General features: G+C 51.8%; 1 protein-coding gene across 5 annotated transcripts; it reads left to right on the top strand.

Annotated features, from left to right (window-relative positions):
• The first annotated feature begins 5086 nt into the window (after positions 1 to 5086).
• Positions 5087 to 15840, top strand: ZDHHC22 (zDHHC palmitoyltransferase 22). Of its 5 annotated transcripts, XM_073011196.1 has the most exons (5): positions 5087 to 5485; positions 7312 to 7851; positions 13150 to 13277; positions 14593 to 14649; positions 15604 to 15840. In XM_073011196.1, exons 2-4 carry the CDS (start codon positions 7326 to 7328, stop codon positions 14611 to 14613), a joined length of 675 nt encoding a protein of 224 aa, XP_072867297.1. In that variant the 5' UTR covers positions 5087 to 5485; positions 7312 to 7325; the 3' UTR covers positions 14614 to 14649; positions 15604 to 15840. The 5 variants fall into 5 exon arrangements, 4 of the variants coding, with proteins under 4 accessions (XP_072867297.1, XP_072867296.1, XP_007985576.1 ...); XR_012091016.1 differs by having other exon boundaries at positions 13150 to 14649; XM_073011195.1 differs by having other exon boundaries at positions 14593 to 15840.
• Positions 15841 to 20914: the final 5074 nt, after the last annotated feature.

Raw genomic sequence — 20914 nt, 5'->3', positions numbered from 1 at the left:
GGGAATGGCTAAACTGCAGGTCTAAACTTTTTCACAGTAGAAGAAAAAGCTACAAGTCATTCTCCAAATCCATTTCCCTCTTCTTCTTTCTCAATACAACTCACAAATCTTAGCTGGTTACATACTGACCAGTAGCTAGGTATGGCCATGTGACCAAGTTCTGGCCAATGAGAGAGGTAAGTGCATGTAAAGTGTGTGACTTCCAGGAAATTCAGGAGAAACCTGAATCTCCTCTGCAGAAAGAGCAAATCTGAGAGTCAGAGAAGCTAAGGAACTTGCTCAAGGTCACATAGCCAGTGAATGGCAAAGCTGGGATACAAGCTCAGGTCAACAGACACCAAAAACTTGTGATTTTTTTTTGGTCACACCACACTGCCTCTCTCCTGGGGCCTGGGCCATCTCTGCTGGGGTAGGGGGAGGGAGAAAGAGGGGGGGTCAGGAGTGTGAGGTTTGTGCTGCCTGCTGCTCTGTGACGGTAACAACATATCTAAGAGGCCTCCAAACAGCCAAGGGCACTGCGGGGACCTCACTCCCCTGGTCTCACTCCCCTCCTCCTGTAATTGAGATGTCAACCTTCTGCCTCATTCCTTCCCATCCTGGACACCTGGCATTGCAGGGCTCTCAATGGAGACAGCTGATTTCACCCTGCTTCTCCTGAGCCTCCTCCATCATGAAGACATAAACTTGGTGTGTCAGACAGATAAGTGAGCACTCTCTCACTACCCCCCTTTCTTTTCCTTCCTCTCTCCTTTTCTGTCTTCTCCTCTCTGCCCTCTCCCTCCCTCCTCTTCTTCCTCCCTATGCCCCCCGTTTCTCCTCCCTCTGCCTCCTGCACACTCTGAGATGAAAGGACCAGTTAATCTTGCTGCCACCGCTTCCATGGGGCTGCATACTCACTTGCTTGTCCACAGGCACAGGCGTCCCTACCAGGACTGCCTAAGCGGTCCCTGGAAACCATGGCTAATTGGTGAAAGAGCCCATTCGTTCATTCTTCCACAGCCTGGATACTGCAAAAGAGGTTCTCTCAAGCTAAGCCAAGATTTCCACCCTGATGCACCAATCACCCGGGAGACCACTGGGTTTACCTGTCACCCAGACCTGTAGTTTCTACCTTGACATGTGAGCTTGGAGGCTGAGCATCCCTGCCCCTAATCACACACACCCCCTCCAGCACAACAAACAGCAGAGTGCCTGAGGGCATTTGATTAATGTGCTGCAGGCTTACAAGTTTATGAATATTATATTTATTCATTGAACCAATGTTTACTGAGCACCTACTATGTGCCAGACTCTGTTATAGGCACTGGGGATACAGCAGTGAATAAAGCAGTTCAAATCCTGCTGTCTTGGAGTTGAGAATTCAGTGGGGAGAGACAGACAGTAAACAGACAAATATATACCTGTCAAGTGGTGATAAATGTTGTTGAAGACAAAGCAGAGTAGACGGAGACGCAGAGTGCAGAACACAGCAGTTTTAGGTAAAGGGAGATCCTTTAGGTCTGTTACTCTGGAGAAGTATGTTACATACCTGCTTCCTTTATGCAACTGACATGTTCCAGAAAAGTTAGATATCAATGAGATTTGTTTTGCATATTAAGTCATATTTCAAATCAAACATAGTCAAGCCTTGCAAATTAACATGCAGCAAATCTCTGAACCTCAGTTTCCCCATAAGGAAAATGGGTTTGATAATTCTTGCCCCAGCTAGTTTATGCTGTTGAGAGAGATTCATGGGGTGAAATTTTAATTTTGTGGATGTACTTTGTAGCCTGCAAAGCACTTTATTCAAAACATCAAACTAATGTTATCGTTGTTAAAATGAAGACATAGTTAGCAAAATAAATTACTACCTCCAAATAGAAATTCTGTGATAATCCAATTTTCATGTATTTAGTTGGCTAAAATGAAGATTACACTTGCATGTTTTCCAAATCTGGGCAGGCAGGGATGGCATCTTTGTAAGCCTTCTGAGGCTTGGGAAGCACTCTGAGTTTATCCCTGGCTATGACCTGCTGTCAGCACTAAAGAGCATCCTGACCCAAGCCTATCTTCACCTTGATCTATCTGAAATAAGAGCATGAGAATGAAGAAAACCCCCACCAGCCTTCTTAGGTGCAGCTCCTTGCATCTTGGAATAGTCTCCTTCCAAAACATTTGGGGCATTATAGGCCTGACAGACATGGAGGCGGGGTTACTCACTCAAGGCAGAAGCTGCTGGTTACATGGATTTCTCTCCTTGTAATACAACACTCTGAGGCAAAGTGGAATAATTTCCACTTGAAAGGGAACTCATTTTATTCAAATAACACCACCAAATAGCAAGATTGAGGGTGCATATCTCCAGGAAAGGGCTGGACAGCAATTAGATGCTTATCTGTGTCCCTGCCCCCATGGGACTGCCTGAAGGTACAGTCATGGCTTAACTATAGGAATCTACAACAAGAACAATGGAGAGTATGGTTTATAAATTATTTCTGTCATTGTTTATGGAGGATGAGATTAGACTCAGGGTGGGTGGTGGCAGGTTGCAAGATCAATGGCAAATGTGTCCTCACCAGACATTTCTTTTTGAGACAGAGTCTTGCTCTGTTACCCAAGCTGGAGTGCAATGGAGTGGTCTTGGCTCATAGTAACCTCTGCCTCCTGGGTTCAAGAGATTCTCCTGCCTCAGCCTCTTGAGTAGCTGGGACTATAGGCACCGGCCACCACGCCTGGCTAATTTTTATATTTTTAGTAGGGATGGGGTTTCCCCATATTGGCCAGGCTGGTCTCAAACTCCTGACCTCAAGTGATCCGCCTGCCTCAGCCTCCCGGAGTGCTGGGATTACAGGTGTGAGCCACTGCATCTGGTCCTCACCAGACATTTCAAAGACCTCAGAATGTAGCTCTTCCTTTCAGAGACAGACCAGTAGCAATTCATTGATTAAGAGACTTTTACTCAGTGTCGACTCTGGGCAAATCATCCTATTAGGAAATATGGAAGAAACCCCAAAACATTTCCAACATAGGCAAGGAGCTCTCATTTTAGTTGGAAAGAGAACAGAGTTCTGTGGATGAAAAGAGGAGCCCTAAAGAGGATGTGGGAGACGCTAAGGCACTTAAATTACATCATCCCATTTGATCATCATCACCACAAAGTAACAGCAGCATTCTTATTCCCATTATATGGAGGAGAATACTGAGAGCTGAGAGGTTAAATGACTTGCTCATGGTCACACAGCTGGTAAATGGCAATAAAATGCTCATTCTTAGTCTGCTTGACTCTCATGGGGCCAGAATCCAAGTGAAGTTTTCATATTGATTTTGCCTCCCTATTGATTTTGTCAGGGATAAGCATATGTTTTAGAAAAACAAAATGACATTTGCTTCCCTTCACTCCATTCCTTAAGGGGAGCTGAGGAACCACTAGCTTTAGATCTGAAGCTTTAATGTCCTTTTCTGCTGATAAATGATATTTCTAAATAAATAATCGTCCTTGTCCGTTTGTGTTTCCACGACCAGATCTCCTTTTCCTGACTGAATACTCCCTTCCCCCACTAACATCTTCCCACGTTCGCTTAGCTTCTTTCTCTCTTTCCTTTTCCTCATACACACAAATTCAGACACACACCTTCCCACCTCACACCCATATGCAAAATAAAATTAGAAATACCACCCGACTCACAAGGTATTTGGGGAATGGAGATCTTCAGTCAGTATAGCCAAACCCAGGCACCCCAGGCTCCCTCCCTGCCAAGCCCATGTGAGAGGCAGACAGAGCTTGTGAAAAGGGGCCCAGACAGCCACAATTATGAGACAAAGCTGCTCTGAAGGAAAAAGGGCCATGTGTGCCTCCCCATGTCTGTCCTGTGGCCACTGGAACTCACAGGGCTACCAGCTGCTCACGGCCACCATGTGGCATACTGTCCTTTCACTTACATGGCAGATGCTTTTAGAACGCGAAAAGGTTTGCTGGCCTCTTTTTTATTTTGATGTATGCTGATCAATTACAGAGGAACAGTGTCTGGTTATTCGAGAATAAAGGCTGAGCTGACTAGCATATGGCCCTCATTTCAAGGGATTGCTCTTGTTTTAATCAGCCAGTTGAGAAAGCAATAAATACTTATTTATTTATTAAGTATGCCATCACCTAGAGGAGAGGAACAGGGCAGGTAGGTGAGCTATGACACCCAGGAAATTGAGGATGGTGATGGCACCAATATTCCTGCAGTGTTTGATGTTTTTAAGGCTCTGCTCCCCCCGCCCCCCACTATTTGATACACACTGGTGTGACTACCCTCTTGGTGCATCATGGTACCCACCTTAGAATAGCGGAGCCCTGGAAGGGGAAGGAAATAGAAATAGGAAGGTGGGGGTGGGGCCCGAAGAAGCAGCTCCAAGTTCAAGCTCTGTGTCTGGATAAACTCCCATTGTCTTTCCTTCTCCCAAATCAGAGCTGCCCATGGGTCCCATGGTGATGCTGGGTTGTGTGGAGGCCGAGGGCAGGAGCATTAACGCTAGAACAAAGTTCAAGTCCAGGCTCTGTCACTTAAAGGCTGTATGACCTTAGATATGCGACTTAGCTTCTCTAAGCCTCAACCTCCTCATCCCCAGAATGGGGCTCAGCCAGCTTCGTAGATCAGGCTGAGAGGATTAAGGAAGCGTCTTATGCTAAAGGCTTAGTGCAGTGCCTGCTACCTAGCAGGGGCGCGATAAGTAGTGTCTCTAATTATGATCTAATCAAGCAGTGCTTGCCCTGGGCAGGCCCTGTTTAAGGGTTTTACATAGATTTTCATTTAACCCTCACATCTCTGCTTTACAGATGAGGAAACTGGAATCTAAGATTACACTGGAATTTACAGATGAAGAAACTGGAATCTGAGATCTCACAGTAGTGAATGGTGAATATTTAAACCCAGGTAGACAGGCTCCAGAGTCCCAACTCCCAATCCTCTGTACACAGCCCTTTCGAGGAGATGACGCTGGTCTTCACGGGTGTTGCCCTGGCAAGCCGACCTCTCAAAGCCCCAGGGTTTCTTCAGTCCGAGTGGAGAGCAGGGAGGTCGTGGGACATAGCCGAGAGGGAAAGGCAGGATAATGGCTGGAGAATCCACATCAGGGCTGAATCTCAATCTCCCAGCTGGAACGGGCAGCTGAAACCAGGCAGAGCGCCCCAGCCCGCTCAAGGGGAATCGAGGGGGGAGGAGGGGGCAAGTCCACAATGCTGAGACTGGCGGCCAGAGCACCGCCCCCAGGAGCGGAGGGAGGGGTGGCGGGGCTGGGGGGTGCCCAGTTGCCGTCCCCGCCGCTTCCTTGCCCCTACTCGCTGGCGCCCAAGTGGGAAAACAGCAGCTGCCCGCTCCCTCTTCCCCACATCCCCGCTACCTGCCCAGTTCCCGAAGCGAAGCGCAGGCTGCGAGCCAGCCGGGCCGAGTCCACAACTTTGCAGCCTCGGGCAGGGCGAGAGCCGGCGTCCGGTGCTCCTCTTCTCGGCGACCAGAGCTCGGTGAGTTCATTTCCTCACCCCTCTGCAGCGGCGGCAGTGCGGCGGCGGAGGCGCGGGGGGCGGCTTCCCTTGCGTCCGGGAGGTAGTGGCCGAGAAGCCCGCGGCCGCCGGCGCTGCCGGTCTTTCTAAGGCTCTGGCTGTGCCGCCCTCTGCCGCGGGCGAGGCGGGCGCCAGTGCTCAACGGACAGCTCCCTGAGCCCCGGGGCCCCACGGGCGGTCTCTGCTGTCCCTTCTCCCGCGCAGGGCCCGGGCTGAGACTGCCCACCGAGCGCCCCTCACTCCCCTAGCCCCTGTCCTTCGCCGCCTTCCCAGCGCTGCGGCGCATCTGGCTGCTCCCGCGCCCCCCTGGCGACCGGCGCGGGGAAGGCACTTGCTTCGCCGGAGCCCCAGGCCAAGGGCTCTCTGGGGCGGGCAGCGCCGCCGCAGCCCCCGGCGGCGCATGACTGGGGGCGGTGCCCAGCCCCCCGCGACCACCTTCTGGCGTGCACTGCGCTGCGCCCCAGCGGCAGGGAGAGGCCCACGCTCTCCGCGGAGGCTGCGGGTTCCCGGGGGGCGCTGGGACCTGCAAAGGGGATTCCAAGGTGACCAGTCGCCCTGTCCTGACGGGACAGCCTGGACAGAGGCCCCGTGGCATCCGCCCATCCTAGGTGCAACCGCCTTCCCAGAACTTTTCTCGCGCCTCCGGCTGGCCAATTCCTTAGCCCCTGGAAAAGTTCTCTCGGGCGCACGGAATCCTATTTCTCGGTGGCTTCCGAAGCTGGCCAGGAATCCCGGCTGTGAGGCGTGGAGTGGGATGGGGACGCTGTGAGGGCTGCGCACGGCGGCGGGGTCGATCCCAGGAAAGGCCGGCCAAGCATCCACTCGTGTACCCAGGGCGGGCTTGTCAGCATGGAAAGGATTTCGGCGCCATGAGGGTTGTTTGGGTTTCTCTCACCAGGAGGGCGGGAGGCGGGCGCGAAGAGGGGATTTTAATTTCGCCTCAAATGAAAACGCTCTTTGCAAAGAAATAGCCCGGGCAGCCAGCGTTGGAGAGATGTGCTGGCCAGGACCCGCTGACACAGGTATTCTGGCTGCATCCCCACCCCACCCGGTGCCCGAGAGCGAGTGTGAGTGTATCGATTGTTTTAATTGATTTTTTTAAGCTACGTGGCAGAGGCTGCGTGTCTGTACACGCAGATACATACATACACAAATACACATACTCAAGCGCACACAGATTACACGTACAGAGTCACAGACAAGGACACACACACACATCGTGGTCCCGCACGCACACATACCTCCAAAGAGCCTTGGGTAACCGGTGAGGTCCCTGAGTGCTGCCCAAGATGTGTGTGTGGGTGGGGGCGCAGGGAAGGAGAAAGGGAAGTGTGAAGCAGGATTTCCAGCAGCTCAAATGCCGCTGATACCTCTGCCCCCGACCCCAAATCCTTCCCTTTCTCCTCCTAGGGAGGTCTGAATCAGAAATCCCAAACCTGGGCTTGTTTCCACAGCCACAGAGGGGAGGAGTCCTATCCCCCAGCGCCCCCCACCCTCACAACTTGTATTGCTGTGCCTGACTCGACCGCGCCAAGGCGCCCAGCTCGCTCAAAACCCCAGGCAACACTCACCCCCAGGTAGGGCCTAGACCGGAGGCCACTGCGGGCTCGGGGTCTCTGGCCTGCCTAGTCCGGGGTTAGGGAACTGGGGAGGGGAAATCGGCGGGACAGGGGTTTGGGGGCGTGGAGTCGCGTGCAGAGCCCCAGAGGCGCGGCACGGAGGAGCGCGCGAGGGCGCCCCCTGGACGCCGCAGTCAGTCAGTCCTCTTCTCACCCCTGGTCCCGCAGGAATGTAATCGAGGATGCTGGCCCTGCGGCTGCTCAACGTGGTGGCCCCCGCCTACTTCTTGTGCATCTCCCTGGTGACCTTCGTGCTGCAGCTCTTCCTCTTCCTGCCCAGCATGCGCGAGGACCCCGCGGCCGCCCGGCTCTTCTCGCCGGCCCTGCTCCACGGGGCGCTCTTCCTATTCCTCTCGGCCAACGCCCTGGGCAATTACGTCCTGGTCATCCAGAACTCCCCAGACGACCTGGGCGCCTGCCAGGGGGCCTCGACCAGGAAGGTTCCGTGCCCCTCACCTAGCACCCACTTCTGCCGAGTGTGCGCCAGAGTCACCCTGAGGCACGACCATCACTGTTTCTTCACCGGCAACTGCATCGGCAGCAGGAACATGCGCAACTTCGTCTTGTTCTGCCTCTACACCTCCCTAGCCTGCCTCTACTCCATGGTGGCCGGCGTGGCCTACATCTCCGCGGTCCTTTCCATCTCCTTCGCCCACCCCCTGGCCTTCCTCACGCTCCTGCCCACCTCCATCAGCCAGTTCTTCTCCGGTGAGTGGGCCTTGGCAGGCAGGTTGGGCTCTACCCAAAGACCTCCCACCCCAAAGGTTGCCGGGCCCCAAACTCCAGCCCCAAAAGTTGCCAGATTTAGCAAATAAAAATACAGACCCTTCCACTAAATTAAAATTTCAGATAAACAACTCATAATTTTTTAGTATAATTATGTCCCAGATACTGTATGAGATACACTGAGAAAATTTGCTATTGGCTATCTGAAATGCAAATTAAGCGGACATGCTGTATTTTATTGGCCACATCCCCCCTTACCCTCATCATCCTCATCCATCATGCTGTCCATATGCTCACAGAGTTGTGGCATCCAGGTAATACACCTGCTCTGTGCCAGGCAGGGCTGGGTGCTGGCCATTCCTCCATGTAGCCCCATGAGGTACAACCATGCTATGACCGTCCTCTGCCTGGACCCCAGTCCTGCTTACATGTCACCCAAGGACTCTGCTCTCCAGAGGTCTCACCAACCAATTGCAGTAATATTGAACTTGTTGCCAGCCAGCCCAGCAGGAGACTAAGCCTCGTCCTCCTGCCTATTATGTTTGACCTCACCAGCCTGTTCTCCAGCCTGCCGATGGCTCAGAGCAGAGGGAACTTGGGTGGGAGAGGCAGGCTTTTTTTTTTTTTTAGACAGAGTCTCACTCTATCACCCAAGCTGGAGTGTAGTGGCGCAATCTCTTCTTACTGCAACCTCTACCTCCCAGGTTCAAGTGATTCTCTTGCCTCAACCTCCCGAGTAGCTGGGATTACAGGTGCATGCCACCAGCTAATTTTTGTATTTTTAATAGAGACAGTGTTTTACCATGTTGACCAGGCGGGTCTTGAACTCTTGACCTCAAGTGACCCACCCACCTCGGCCTCCCAAAGTGCTGGGATTACAGGTGTGAGCCACTGCACCTGGCTGAGGACTACACTTTAACTAGTGTGCACAAGGACCACTCCCTGATATCTGGCCCTAGAAGTACTCAGCTCCTGGTGGCAGTTCTTACCACTTTATTTGGCCTTGAGACTGGCTCCTACTGCGTTTCCTTCCACTTCCTCCCTATCCTGGCCTTTGACTCTGAATGGCTTAGCTTCCACAATCGGTAGTGTCTACGTGCTTGGGCCTGCATGTATAGCATTGTTATCTCCATTTCTCAGATGATGAAACCGAGACTCAGATGGGATTAAGTGGCTTGCCCAGTATCTTCCTACTACTGAGTGGCAGTCTCTGGTCTGCCTCTCGGGTCCTTAATCCATAGCTCTTCTGTAGTGGCTCAGGGAATAGAGCATGCTTCCTCACCTGTTGGCCTTCTAGGAGCAAAGAAAGACAGGGGGCAGCTACTTCCACTGAAAGCCCAAGATTGTTTTGAGGTGCCTGTGCTGAACATTCATAAAATTTCTGCTCTACTCTGGGGGAAGCCATCATTTCAGTCTTTGTGGTGACTACAGCCCAGTTCTTCCCAGGCACAGAACTATCATGCCATTTGGCAGTGGGAACACAGAGATACAGAGGGGACCCAGCTACGGGGGCTGCCTTCAGGGCTGGTGGCTGAGCTGGGTCCAGAACTCACAGCTTTCAGGCCTTCTGGATCCCAGCACTGGCACAGGAGGCTGCTGGGACCAAAATAACCAGGACGGGGGAGGGTGGGTGGGTGGGCTAGGGGGTGGAGTGTGAGCACAGGCAGGTGGAGGGATGAGGAGAGCCAACAAGCCTGCTTATACTTTCTTTTCCAAGTAGTTTCGCCAACCGTAAAAATGGATGGTTCCAGAAGGAAGACCTTGAAATGGTTTGATTTGAGATAAATCTGGGCTTGAGGCCTGTCCATATGTGCTAGGTTTGATCTGATGGGAGAACAGAGCCAGTGAGTGCCCACCTTGGGGCCCAGACTCCTGTGCCAGCATAAGGATGAGTTCCAGTGTCTTTCACTTCCTCACCATATCCGCTGGGAATAGGCGACCAAAACTTCTTACCTCTAACTCTCCTATCTCATCCTTTGTGACCTTTCATCTTTCCTCTTGACAACCCTCCTTCTTTCCCTCCCATGACATACACCCCACCTGTTCAGCTTTCCCTTTCCTATTCCTCTTGTTCCCCAACCCTCAATCCGAACAGTTGGTAGCACCGTCTCTCATCTGCTCTGGAGGGCAGGTGGACAGGAAGGAGTAAGAAGCATGGGTTGTTTAATAGAAATTGAGTTTGAGATCAGCCTGGGCAAGATGGTGAGACTCCGTTTCTACAAAAATAAATAAATAAATAAATACACTAGTCAGGCATAGTGGCATGTGCCTGTTGTCCCATCTACTCAGGAGGATGAGGTGAGAGAATTGCTTGAGCCCAAGAGTGTGAGGCTGCAGTGAGCTATGATAATGCCACTGCACTCTATCCAGCCTGGGCTACAGAGCAAGACCCTGTCTCAAGAAAAAAAAAAAAGAAAAAGAAAGAAAGAAATTGAGCTGTCCCCAACTCTGGTGCAGATCTGAGTCAGATCTGTCACCAGAGCATGGATGGCCGTGAGTTTGGGCCTTGAGAGCTAAAAGTGGGAGGGGTCTTCTAGTGTGAAGGTGGCTGCCAACCACAGGCCCTCAGCTAATCCAAAGAGGGAGGCGGCTAGTTAGTTAGGTGTCAGAAGTTGCCCTTTCTTTTGGCTTTGTGGGACCAGTACAGGTTGCTGTGTCACCTCTCTGACTCTTATTCTTATCTGGGAAATGGAGATGCCACCATCTGACCTGTATCTTGGCATTTGGGTAAGTACACCAGCATGATGGGTGCTACCAGAAAGTGCAGTAGGAGGGAAAGGGGACTAAAGTTCATTGAGCACCTGTTATGTACCATCCACTATGCATGTCACATTTCACCTATTCCTCACGACAAGTCCATATTATCATATCCATTTTTAAGGCTCAGAAACCAAAGACTCAGCAAGGTTAAGTTGCACTAACACCACACAGCTGGTATGATTCCAAATCAAGATTTGGAGTTGGGGCTTCTAGCCTCCAAAGTTCATACTCTTTCCACCACACCACACTGCCTCTTGGGGGCTGCCTCTCTGAAGCTGCTTCTGGAATGAGCCATTTTGGGAGGGAGGCAGCTACTTGTCCTTGGATGTACTGAAAAGTATGCTGGGTGATTATTTGTCAAAGGTGTTATAGATGCTTGTTGGGAGGAAGGGGCAGGGGAGATTGACTGATGTGTCCTTTTAGGCCCATTAGGAAAATTCTGTGATTTTTGAAAAGAAGCAGAACTATTATTACACAGTTAAGAGGAGCTGAAGCAGCCAGGCTAGGTAACTTCAAACACTTTTAGACAAAGCAGGTCCCCAGAATAGCCTTTTGTAGCTGCTGCATGGGGCCAAGAAAAGGCTGCAAGGTCTTTTTCTCATGCCTTGATTTAGTGCCAGGAAAAAACCCTGTGGGAAATGGCTTCCATCCGCCCAGGCTTATTCCTGGGGCAGTGTTGCAAGGCAGGCCCAAGCTTGACAGCTCTGATGTTCTCACATCACAGCTCGAGGGCCATCTTTGCCTGTCAGCATTCCTCACACCAAAGGGCACCATGGACCTGGGATCTTCCATCCTGCACATGGCTGCCCAAGCTAATCTGTGCCGACAAGTAAGAAGTGGGTCAGGGGAATGGCACAGCCCGATGTGAGCCCTGTCCCACTACTGCCCCTGTGCCAGTGGAGGGGCTGCTCTAAATGGCAGCTGGGCCTATCTGTCTCCAGCTTTGTAAAAAACAAAACAAAACAAAAAACAAACAAACAACAACAACAACAAAATGGGTATCCAAGCTCCTAGGGATGAGGACAAGAGGAGGCTGCTAATGAGAGAATCTGAATCAGATCCACATCCTCCCTGACTGCTGAGTCCACCACTGCTCATACTGGACAAGTGTTGAAAGACCAGTTCCCAGGACTTTGGAAATTGGAGGCTGGAGAGATTTGGGAAGAGGTGGGCTGGGGCAAGAGAAGGCTAGGGAAAGGGCAAAATATGGTTGAGATTTTCAGGGGCAGAATAGGTTGTAAGGTGGAGTCCTTAGAGGAGACACCCCCACCCCACCAGAGGAGGTGATAGGGTTGCCCTACAGGGAGCCAAGGGCTAAGGAGGACTTTCGAATTAACTCCAGGGTCCAGTGCCCTGGCTGCTGGGCAGATCAAGGTAAGTGTCTTTGCCACAGCTGCCAAAGTTGCAGCCCAGCCAGGACTCTAAGCCCTGAAAAGGAGAAGGAGAAAGCTTGATAGTTTCAGGAGTTAAACTTGAACTCATTTTGGATGTAGTCTCCTGCTCTGTAAAAATGACCCTCTGCTGGGAGCACCACAGTGAGTGTGAACCGGGATGCTGACCACTCTGTACATCATTTTCTTGAATCATGCAGCCGAATGAAATCGTTAGTATTATTATACGCATTGTACAGATGAGTGAACTTCAACTGAGAGGTTGGGACACTTGTGTAAGTCCACACAGCTGGGAGACTCAAACTTAGCATGGACCAGCCATCCAAACTCTGAGGTAGAGTGTGGGAGCTGTTACTCAGTGATTATTTCAAACCAGTAAGAGGAAGTGCTTGGTTTAGAGGGATTCTGGGGAGATCCTGCCCCATGACACAGGGCCAATGACCTTGGGGGCCTCTTCTAGCAAGATTTGTTTGACAGAACCAGCTCTGGTGGAATGCTGTGGTGGCCACACTGTCCTCTTGTTAACATTAATGACTGAATTATTCTCTACGTTGGTGCTCTGGGCTGCTCTTGAGACTAAGCTCGTGACTTATTCTTTCCAGCTCTCCATCATGCTGTCATTTTCCTGCGTCTTCTCAACCAGCACTCCCAGAACAGTACGGAGAAGGTGCTGCAGTCTAGACAGCTGCCTAGATACCCGCTCCCTCTTTAGGGTCCTCAGCTCACCCCTCTCTTCTCCTGAGCAAAACCCCTTCACCCTGCTTCCAGCCCAAAAGGAGAAAACAGAGAGAGACAGGCATCTTCGACTCTACAGAAATGTTATCAGCGGCCAGATGCTGCCCCAGGAGCTGAGGGCTCTCCTTGCTAAGCTCATCAAACTTAGCTGTTTTTGCCAGGTCTCCAGTTTTCCCCACCTTGCCTCAGGTGCCATCCGCACCAAGAAAAAGTTAGGGCAGCTGGTTCTTCCTTCCTCTCCCTCACTGCAGCTGCAATGCTGAGATTGCTACAAAATGTAGTGTCAATCTCATTAATCTCCCTCCCTCCCAGTGAAAAGCCTGCCAAGATCACAGTTCTGCAGGTGGCCTGGGTGTAAAGCGGCTCTGGTGTTTCCCCTCCCGTTGCCCTGCAGGAGCTGTCCTGGGTTCTGAAATGTTCGTCATCCTCATGCTCTACCTCTGGTTCGCCATCGGCCTGGCCTGCGCTGGCTTCTGCTGCCACCAGCTGCTGTTGATCCTCCGCGGGCAGACCCGCCACCAGGTGCGGAAGGGGGTGGCAGTGAGGGCCCGGCCCTGGCGCAAGAACCTACAAGAGGTCTTCGGAAAGAGGTGGCTGCTGGGCCTGCTGGTCCCCATGTTCAATGTCGGAAGTGAGAGCTCCAAGCAGCAGGATAAGTAGCAGACACACCCGTCATTTATCTCTCTCTCTCTCTCTGTCTTGACTCCTCCTGAGCATAAAACCATGGCAGCCTTGTCTCCACCCATGACCCACTACAACCTTGTGCTGGTAAGGTCGTAGCATCTTCCCCCCGCCTTCCGCCCATGAGAACAGTGTGGGCTGGTGGATTATGACAAGGAGGAAAAACATCCCCCCAGGCATTTCTAGGCTCCTCACGAGCCAGCCAGGTGGCTGCTAGCCGTTAGACTGCCTCTGCTTTCGTTCCTTCCCCTTGGGATCCCTGCTTTCCTCCTCTTCCTGGCTCATCCATTCTCCACCAGGTCTCATTCATCACTGCTGTCTGCTAGAGCCCTTCCTCTCAGCCCCCATGTTGGGAGAGGGGAGTGGATTCTTGCTGCTGGTATGAAACTTCCTGGGACCTAGAGGCTGGCAAATGTTTAAAATCACCATGTGTAAGAGGCAGCCAAGTCAGCTCTGCCAACAGCTAGGGGAGTTGGGAAAGAGTGGGTGTGTGTCTGCATCCCCTCTGTAGGAAAAAGAACTCAGTAGCTTGCTGCTCCCTCACGCCACCCCCCAGGTTCAATACCCTTTCTTTGGGAGACAGAAGTCAATGGCCTGCTTTTTCCAAATGCTATTCCCTGTCCATCCTGCCCCATCTGGCCAGCCCAGCCCAGTCCAGGACCTGGCTGGATGCTTCGTCTCCCTGGAACTCTTCCAGCCTTTCTACTTGATCTCCAGCCCCCAGGTCTTTGCCAGATGATGGGAAGGCAAGGAAGAAGGGACAAGGAAGGAGAATTACTGATAAAGGAAGGGGGTATTCGACTGTATAACCATATGGAAGTGTGTATGTGTGTGTGTGTGTGTGTATGAGAGAGAGACAGAGACAGAGAGAGAGAGAGAGATGGGTGGTGGTGAGAAGTGTTAGAAACATATAGAAATAATGCCTAGGGGAAAGGGAGAAGTGAGAGGGACAATTGGGTTCATTTATGCCCTATACAAAGGGCATTCCAGCAGCTGAAACTTTTCAGTGTTTGAATGGCTGCCTGTGAAGGTAGTGAGTGCCCCATCACTAGAGGTATTCCAGCAGAGTCTAGGCAGTCGTCTGCGGGCATGCTGTGGAAGGGATTTCTGCACAGGGTCATTCTAGGTGAGCTTACACATTCCTTCCAACCCCAAGGTTCTGGTGTCCTGGTTGTGACTGCTGGACCCAGAGGCAAGATCTGCGGAGATGCCTGTGAGATATTTGCTTTCCTGGAGGGCAGTGTGGGCATGGGAGGGGTCTGAAGATCAGTAGCCAACCCAGCCACTGAAGAGAGAGTCTATGCAGAGACAGGGCTACCTGGGTGGTTGCGGAGACTGACATTTGAGGACAGGGAGATGGAGCCGTGTCATTGTCAGTGGCAGGGCATGGGCGGCAGTGGTGAGTTAAGGCTGGGGAGTGGAGATGACTGGAATATAAGGGTGCAGTTCCCAGACCATCCCTGCGCATCTGACTGACTCCGGTGGAGGCACTACTGTGTGTTTTCTGAAACCCAGAGGAACAGACCCCTGGGGCATATAAGGGAGTAGGGACAACACAAGTGCCCCCTCCTGACTGGGTCCCAAAGCCAGTATGACATCCATGCAGGCAGTAGTGCTGAATCCACGCCCTGCAATGCCCAACCACCAACCACAGCGATCTGCTGATAGCTGCACAACACCCTGGGTTCTTGAGCAGAGATTGGGAGGACTTTACTGTGGTTCTGCCTTCACGCCCCCTAGACAGCTAATGTAGTACTGGCTCGACCTGCTTATACTTCTCCCTCCCATATTGATTAATTCATTCATCCATCCTACATATATTTATTGAATGCCAACTACGTTCCCAGCCTCTTCCAGGCACTGGCAATGCAGTGGTGAACAGGGTGACAAGATTCATGCCATCAGGGGCACCTTGTCATGGCCATCTGTGCACTGATTCACACCCCCTGAAAAATGGTCACTCTGCCATCTTGGTGGTTGGTGGGGCAGGTTATTTGGAAAGAAAGGATGTGATAGAGATGGCTGAAGGGGGGAAGCCTAGGCTGCCTCAATGGAGGAGTCACCGGGGCATCTTCACCCCCAATTCTGGCCATACTTAAGCAATGGGAGGGAGAGGGAGGAGGGGAAGGTCTGGGCAATTTTGGCCTTGACTCTTTCCTGACCCCAGAGCTCAAGCTTAGAAGCCAGCCCTGCTGTTTTCAGCCTCCTGAAGTCTCAGCACGGTGAGGCCTGACATCCTGAGGAAGGGCAACAGGGAGACCTACAGGATGTTGACTGCTTGCAGACTGGTCAATGGGGGATGAGGGTGGGGAGGTTGCCAGATGTGAGACCTGAGTAGCATTTGTACACATGGCCCTGTATTGTCCTTGAAGAACGTCAATAAAATATATGGTTTTAAATTGGATTTGATATGATTGTATGGGCACTGTTGGTAGCAGGGCTGGACTGAACTGATGCAGCCATACTAGCTGTTCAAATATTTAAAATAAGTATTGAAAATACTTCTCTCTTAGTTGGTAAATAACCATGGCTCAGATTCTCTGAGTATCCTACCCCTTCTGCCCCTGCTCCTCCCTGGGAACCCTTGATTCTCTCCACAATCCAGCAACTAAAGTGATGAGGGGCCCCGAGCCCGCTGCAGCCCTCAGTCAGAGTCCACTGTGATTTGTCAGGGCTGGGCCGTGTGGTGCAACATATGTATCACCTCTGGTTGGTAACAGGTCTCAGTGCTGGGGTGGATCCACAGGGAGCAGGGGTTGGAATATCTTACCTAGGAACTTTCCCTTTCCTCCTTCTCCTTCCACTCTTTCTCCTCCTCTCCCTCCCCTCCCCATATCAGAAGACAGGTGAGGAGGAGTGAAGAGAGTCCCTCTGCTCCTCCTCCACAGACAGAGCCAATTGCTCCTAGGGATCAGTCAGGCCCCCTGCCCTCTCAGGCCCTGCAACATCTGGAGGTCTCAGGCTTCCCAGCCCTGGGGACAGTTGGGAGGATGTTGAGCCCTTCAGGGAGTGGGCCCTGAGCAGATGAATGAGTAAGGCCTCTGATTCATCCTAAAGACACGAGGCCTGGACTGAGGAAGGATACAAATGCAAAGAGCTGTTGCAGAACCCTCAGCCTAGCCCAGTGTCATGATGGTGTATGTGCCCTGAACACGGGCCAACAGGCGACCAGCTTTGCTGCAGGAGCTGGGTGAATGGAGCTGTGGCGAATCCTCAGCACATTCTAGAGCATGGGCTGCCTACACTTCACAGGGCAGGCACCACGCTTGCCTTAGTCACTGTCATATCCTTGATGTGTAGCAAGGGCTAGGCACACAGTAGGTGCTCAATGAACATTGCCTGAACGATGCAGATTTACCACTCACTTGCTTACTCCACAACTCTTATTCCTGTGCTGGACTCAGGACTGCACTTTGCACATTGTGGGGCTAGAAAACAGATGAGATCACTCTTTCTTCAAGGAGTTTCCATTCTGGCAGAGGTTTCTGGAAGTGCTCAGAGGAGGGAGAGAGCACATTCTGCTGTTAGGTCTGGGGCCTTTCCATGATACAGGGCCTGGAAAGATAGATGAGATTTCAGCAGGCCAAGAGGGACAGGGAGGGCTTTCCAGGGACAGAGAACAGGCCTGGGGCCTTGGGGTATAGGGGATATCATGAAAAGACAGAGGAGGTTAAGGCTGAGAGTAGGGACCCAAGCAGAGAGGGCTCTGAATGCCAAGCTAAGGGACCTGGAGGGCATTTGACAGGCAATAGGGAACCATTGAAGGTTTTGAGCAAGGGAGCAGCATGATCAGAGGTAGATTTCAGAAAGCACAGCCTTGGAGGATAGACTGGAAGTGGGAGAAACTGGAGGTTGAGGGACCTGGTAAGAGGCATATGCTGTATCTCAGTGAGATGTAGCCAGGGTCCAGGTGGGGATAGTGGTTGTGGGATGGTAAAGAGGGGAAAGATATTGGAGGCACTTCAAAGACATGGGGCATGAGTAGAGGGATGCTGGGGAGGGGGCCCAAGATGGCCCTGAAGGTGAAAACATGGTGATTGTTAGGAGGACTGGGGTGGAAAAGATTGTGACACTAGGGTTCAGGGCCATCCCATGCACTAGCCTCTGTCATTGGCCTATCACATGGAAGTTGATGGTGTCATTTTTAACTAACCACTCTGTCCATGGAGGAGGAGGTTCAGGGACATCTGCTGGTCATTCTTGACAGCATAGCTCTCTGACTCCCAAAGCAGGGGTAGAATCATCTGTTAGCGCCAATAGAGATCATGGGTCCTCAGGCCCATGTGTTGGAGTGAGATGCTTGGCTCCCCTGTGCCTCAACCTTTCCATCCAGAAAGTGGGTACTCTTCTTTGGCCCATGCCCTAGTGTCAGATTAGGAAAGGCAGGAACTGCCTCACTCTAAGCTCCGGGAACCCAAGGAGTTTTGGAAAGAGGACAAACTTGAGGAGACTTCAACCCAGGTCCCCCTCCACTGTAACCAATCAGTCCTTAGGTCCCAGGGGCCATCTGTTAGCCAGTCTTTCTCCTTAGGAATATGACTGTCCTTGTTACTGTCCATGCATTTGGTCCCCCAAATACTGTGGCTCCTGTCTGTACCCAGTGTCCTCCAACTGGCCTCATTGCTCATGAGATTCCCCCTCATCTCCCTCCTGCCCTGCCTCTCAGCATGCCCTCACGGATGCTTGGGAAGCAGCCCCTCCTGCCAGGAAGAAAAGGAAGGATGGGCAGAGAGAGAGGAGGCATTTCTCCTAACTTATCTGAGATACCTTAGAGATGAGGCAGAACCTTGGGCCTGCTCACTAGCCACAGTGAGCCTGCTGGTGGGGGCGGGAGGTGTCTGGGAGTAGCTTGGTTGCTCCAGATGTTGGCCTCTGCTTCTGCCCTCATTTCCCTCTCTATTCACAGTACTGGCCCAGCTCCTTCTTTCATTCTTCAAAAACATTCATTGATGCTGACTCTATGCCAGGCATGACGCCAAGAACCAGGAATGCAAAGATGAAAGAGACCTAGTACCTGATCTCAGGGAGCTCACTAGGAAGAGAACAAATTGCAGATGGTTGTGATTCAGTGGCATGAAAGTGCCGATGGGAGCACAGGGTGCTACAGAAGCCTGGAGGAGAGCACTTACTTGACCAGGGCGGACCTGAAGGCTTCCCAGAAGAGGCAACATCTGGGTCATGCAGGATGAATAGGAGCAGGCCAGGCAGAAAAGCAGGGCTGTGGGTGGGAGTAGAGGTAGGAGGGACTGTGCAGAGTCAGAGATACCAGGTGATTTCTGGGAATTGCAAATCTGCATCTAGGGATGGTGAGATGTGAGCACACACCTGCAGCCACAACTGGACATCCGTCCTCAGGCCACGCTCCCCACAGACCCTGCCTCCTTCCTCTCTGATCACTTCTTAGAAACCCTAACTCATACCAGCTCATGTTGTCCCATTTGGGTGAGTCAAGCATGAACTGATGTCTAGTTTTTCCAAAGGATCCACAGGTCTCCAGGTTGGTGATCAAAGGTAGAGGGTTAAGTTCATTTTCCAGAGAATCAGCCCAAAGATGTTAGAGCTCACCTGGGAACATCAGACATTCCTAGTCCTCTCTGGGCCCAAAGAGAGGTCTCTGGGAGTTCCCCATCACTCTTGCGTTCCTGCACAGTCTCAGCAAATGGTGTTGGAAGGACACCATTCCTACCAAGATGGCTTCCAGGAGTTACAAAAGAACTGGAAAGGCTGGGACCCTGAGATGTAAGCAGTGACCTTTTGTTATGTGCAGTGCCCCATCTGGACTGGCAAGGCAGCCCCCTGCATGGCCCTCTGCACCCTGGTGGGCACCTCCCCACACCCTGTAACCTGGTGGCCCCAGCATGCCTCCTCCTTTAGCCTAGGTCCCTCCCAGCCCCTCCTCCACATCGCACTTCTCCATAGGACCTTTCCTCAACTGGTCCAGCCCCCTGGAAACCCTCTATCCCAAACTCCCACTACTGTTGGCAGCTCTCTGTCACTCTTACTCTCTCCTGTAGGTTTTGTCTCCTAACTACTGCATGCCCTTGGAAAGCAGAAATGGAGATGGTGGAATCCTTTAGTTTCCCCCGTCCCTAGCATGGTGTAGGACACTAACATTGTTGATACAGTCATTCTGTGTAGTGATACTGCATTGTCACCAGTATACTACTGGTGTATACATTATACTGGTGACAATGACCAGGATTTGCTGAGCCTTCCCAACATGCCAGGCCCTTGTCCTACACACACTTCATCTGTATTAACTCACATATTCCTCACAGCAATACTACAAGGTATGTTTTATTATAACCCCGACGTTCCAGGTAAAAAAAAATAATAAAGGCACAAAGAGGTTGCGTAATTTGCCCAAAGCCTGAAACTAGTAAGTGGCAGAGTCAGGATTCAAACCCAGGCTGCCTGCTCCAAGGTCTATTTAACCTGGCACTAGACTGTCTTTCCATTGGGGAATATTATAGTCACACAATACATTCCCTGCTGAAAATTAACAAGGAGCCAAGTTTCTACTCATTCATTCATTGATCTGTTCAGTCAACGTGTTTATTGAGTACCTACTATGTAATAGGCACGGATGGATACAGAGAAAGGAAGTAGGCTCAGCTTGTGCCTTGCAGAGCTAACAGCCAACTGCTTGTGGTGACTTTGCAGGGGAAATGACCTAGGGCGTCCCTAGGTCTTTCCCAGCTGAGGATTATGGGCAGATTGCCCTAGATGAAGCCACTTCTTCCAGGGCAGAGTATCGGTGGAGGTCTGAGGACAGTTGGGGCTGAGGCTCAAGGATGTTACCTAGTCAGGGAAAAAGTTCAAGCTCTTTCTAGATGGCAGTCCTCCCAGGCAGTGTTGGGGTACCTGCAGGAGGGGACCAGACCCTGGCAGAGAGCCAAGCACAGCCCAGCACACCTCTGCCCCCATCCCTGCAGACCAGGACATGGAGCCACCAAAGACTCTAAAATGAAAGTGGGGCCTGAGGAGAAAAACACCTGCAAAGCCTGTCTATGACAGAGGAAAAAGATAAGCCTCCAGAGAGGGCAACAGACAGCTACCGAAGTGGGGTTGCATGTGAGGATCCCCCCATGGAAGGCCAAAAAGCTGTGTAGGAGGGGACCAGGGGGCTGACCTGGAACTCAGAGAGGAGCGGAGCTGGTGTTGAGGCTTTCCAAAGAGGCAGTCCTGTATGTGGGCTTCTCCCCAGCCTTCCTGTCCCCAAATACCCCCTTTCTGGCTGGCTTGTGCTGCCTGAAATTCCCCCACTATGAATATGTCCTTCAAAATAGCATTTTGGCTCCCCAGGCCCTTTGTCTCAAATTCTGGGAGGTATTTACCACTAAATACCTTGAAATGAGGCTGCCTTATTTTTCTGATTGACAGCTGCGAGGTGGCCAGAAGTTGTCTGAAGGGGCGATTTTAGGTAGAGGGGAGGGGAGAGTGGTGCCCAAGGTGTGAGGTACTCTGTGGGGAAGGAG

Source organism: Chlorocebus sabaeus, chromosome 24 (assembly GCF_047675955.1).
Source record: "Chlorocebus sabaeus isolate Y175 chromosome 24, mChlSab1.0.hap1, whole genome shotgun sequence".
Lineage (NCBI taxonomy): Eukaryota > Metazoa > Chordata > Mammalia > Primates > Cercopithecidae > Chlorocebus > Chlorocebus sabaeus.
This window is presented reverse-complemented; position numbering and strand designations above follow the sequence as displayed.

Bases quoted from the DNA above. Each gene is read 5' to 3' on its own strand.
- ZDHHC22 (XM_007987385.3), top strand. From the start codon at position 7,326: ATGCTGGCCCTGCGGCTGCTCAACGTGGTGGCCCCCGCCTACTTCTTG. The intron at 7,852-13,149 runs GTGAGTGGGCCT...GTTGCCCTGCAG, and splicing joins CATCAGCCAGTTCTTCTCCG to GAGCTGTCCTGGGTTCTGAA.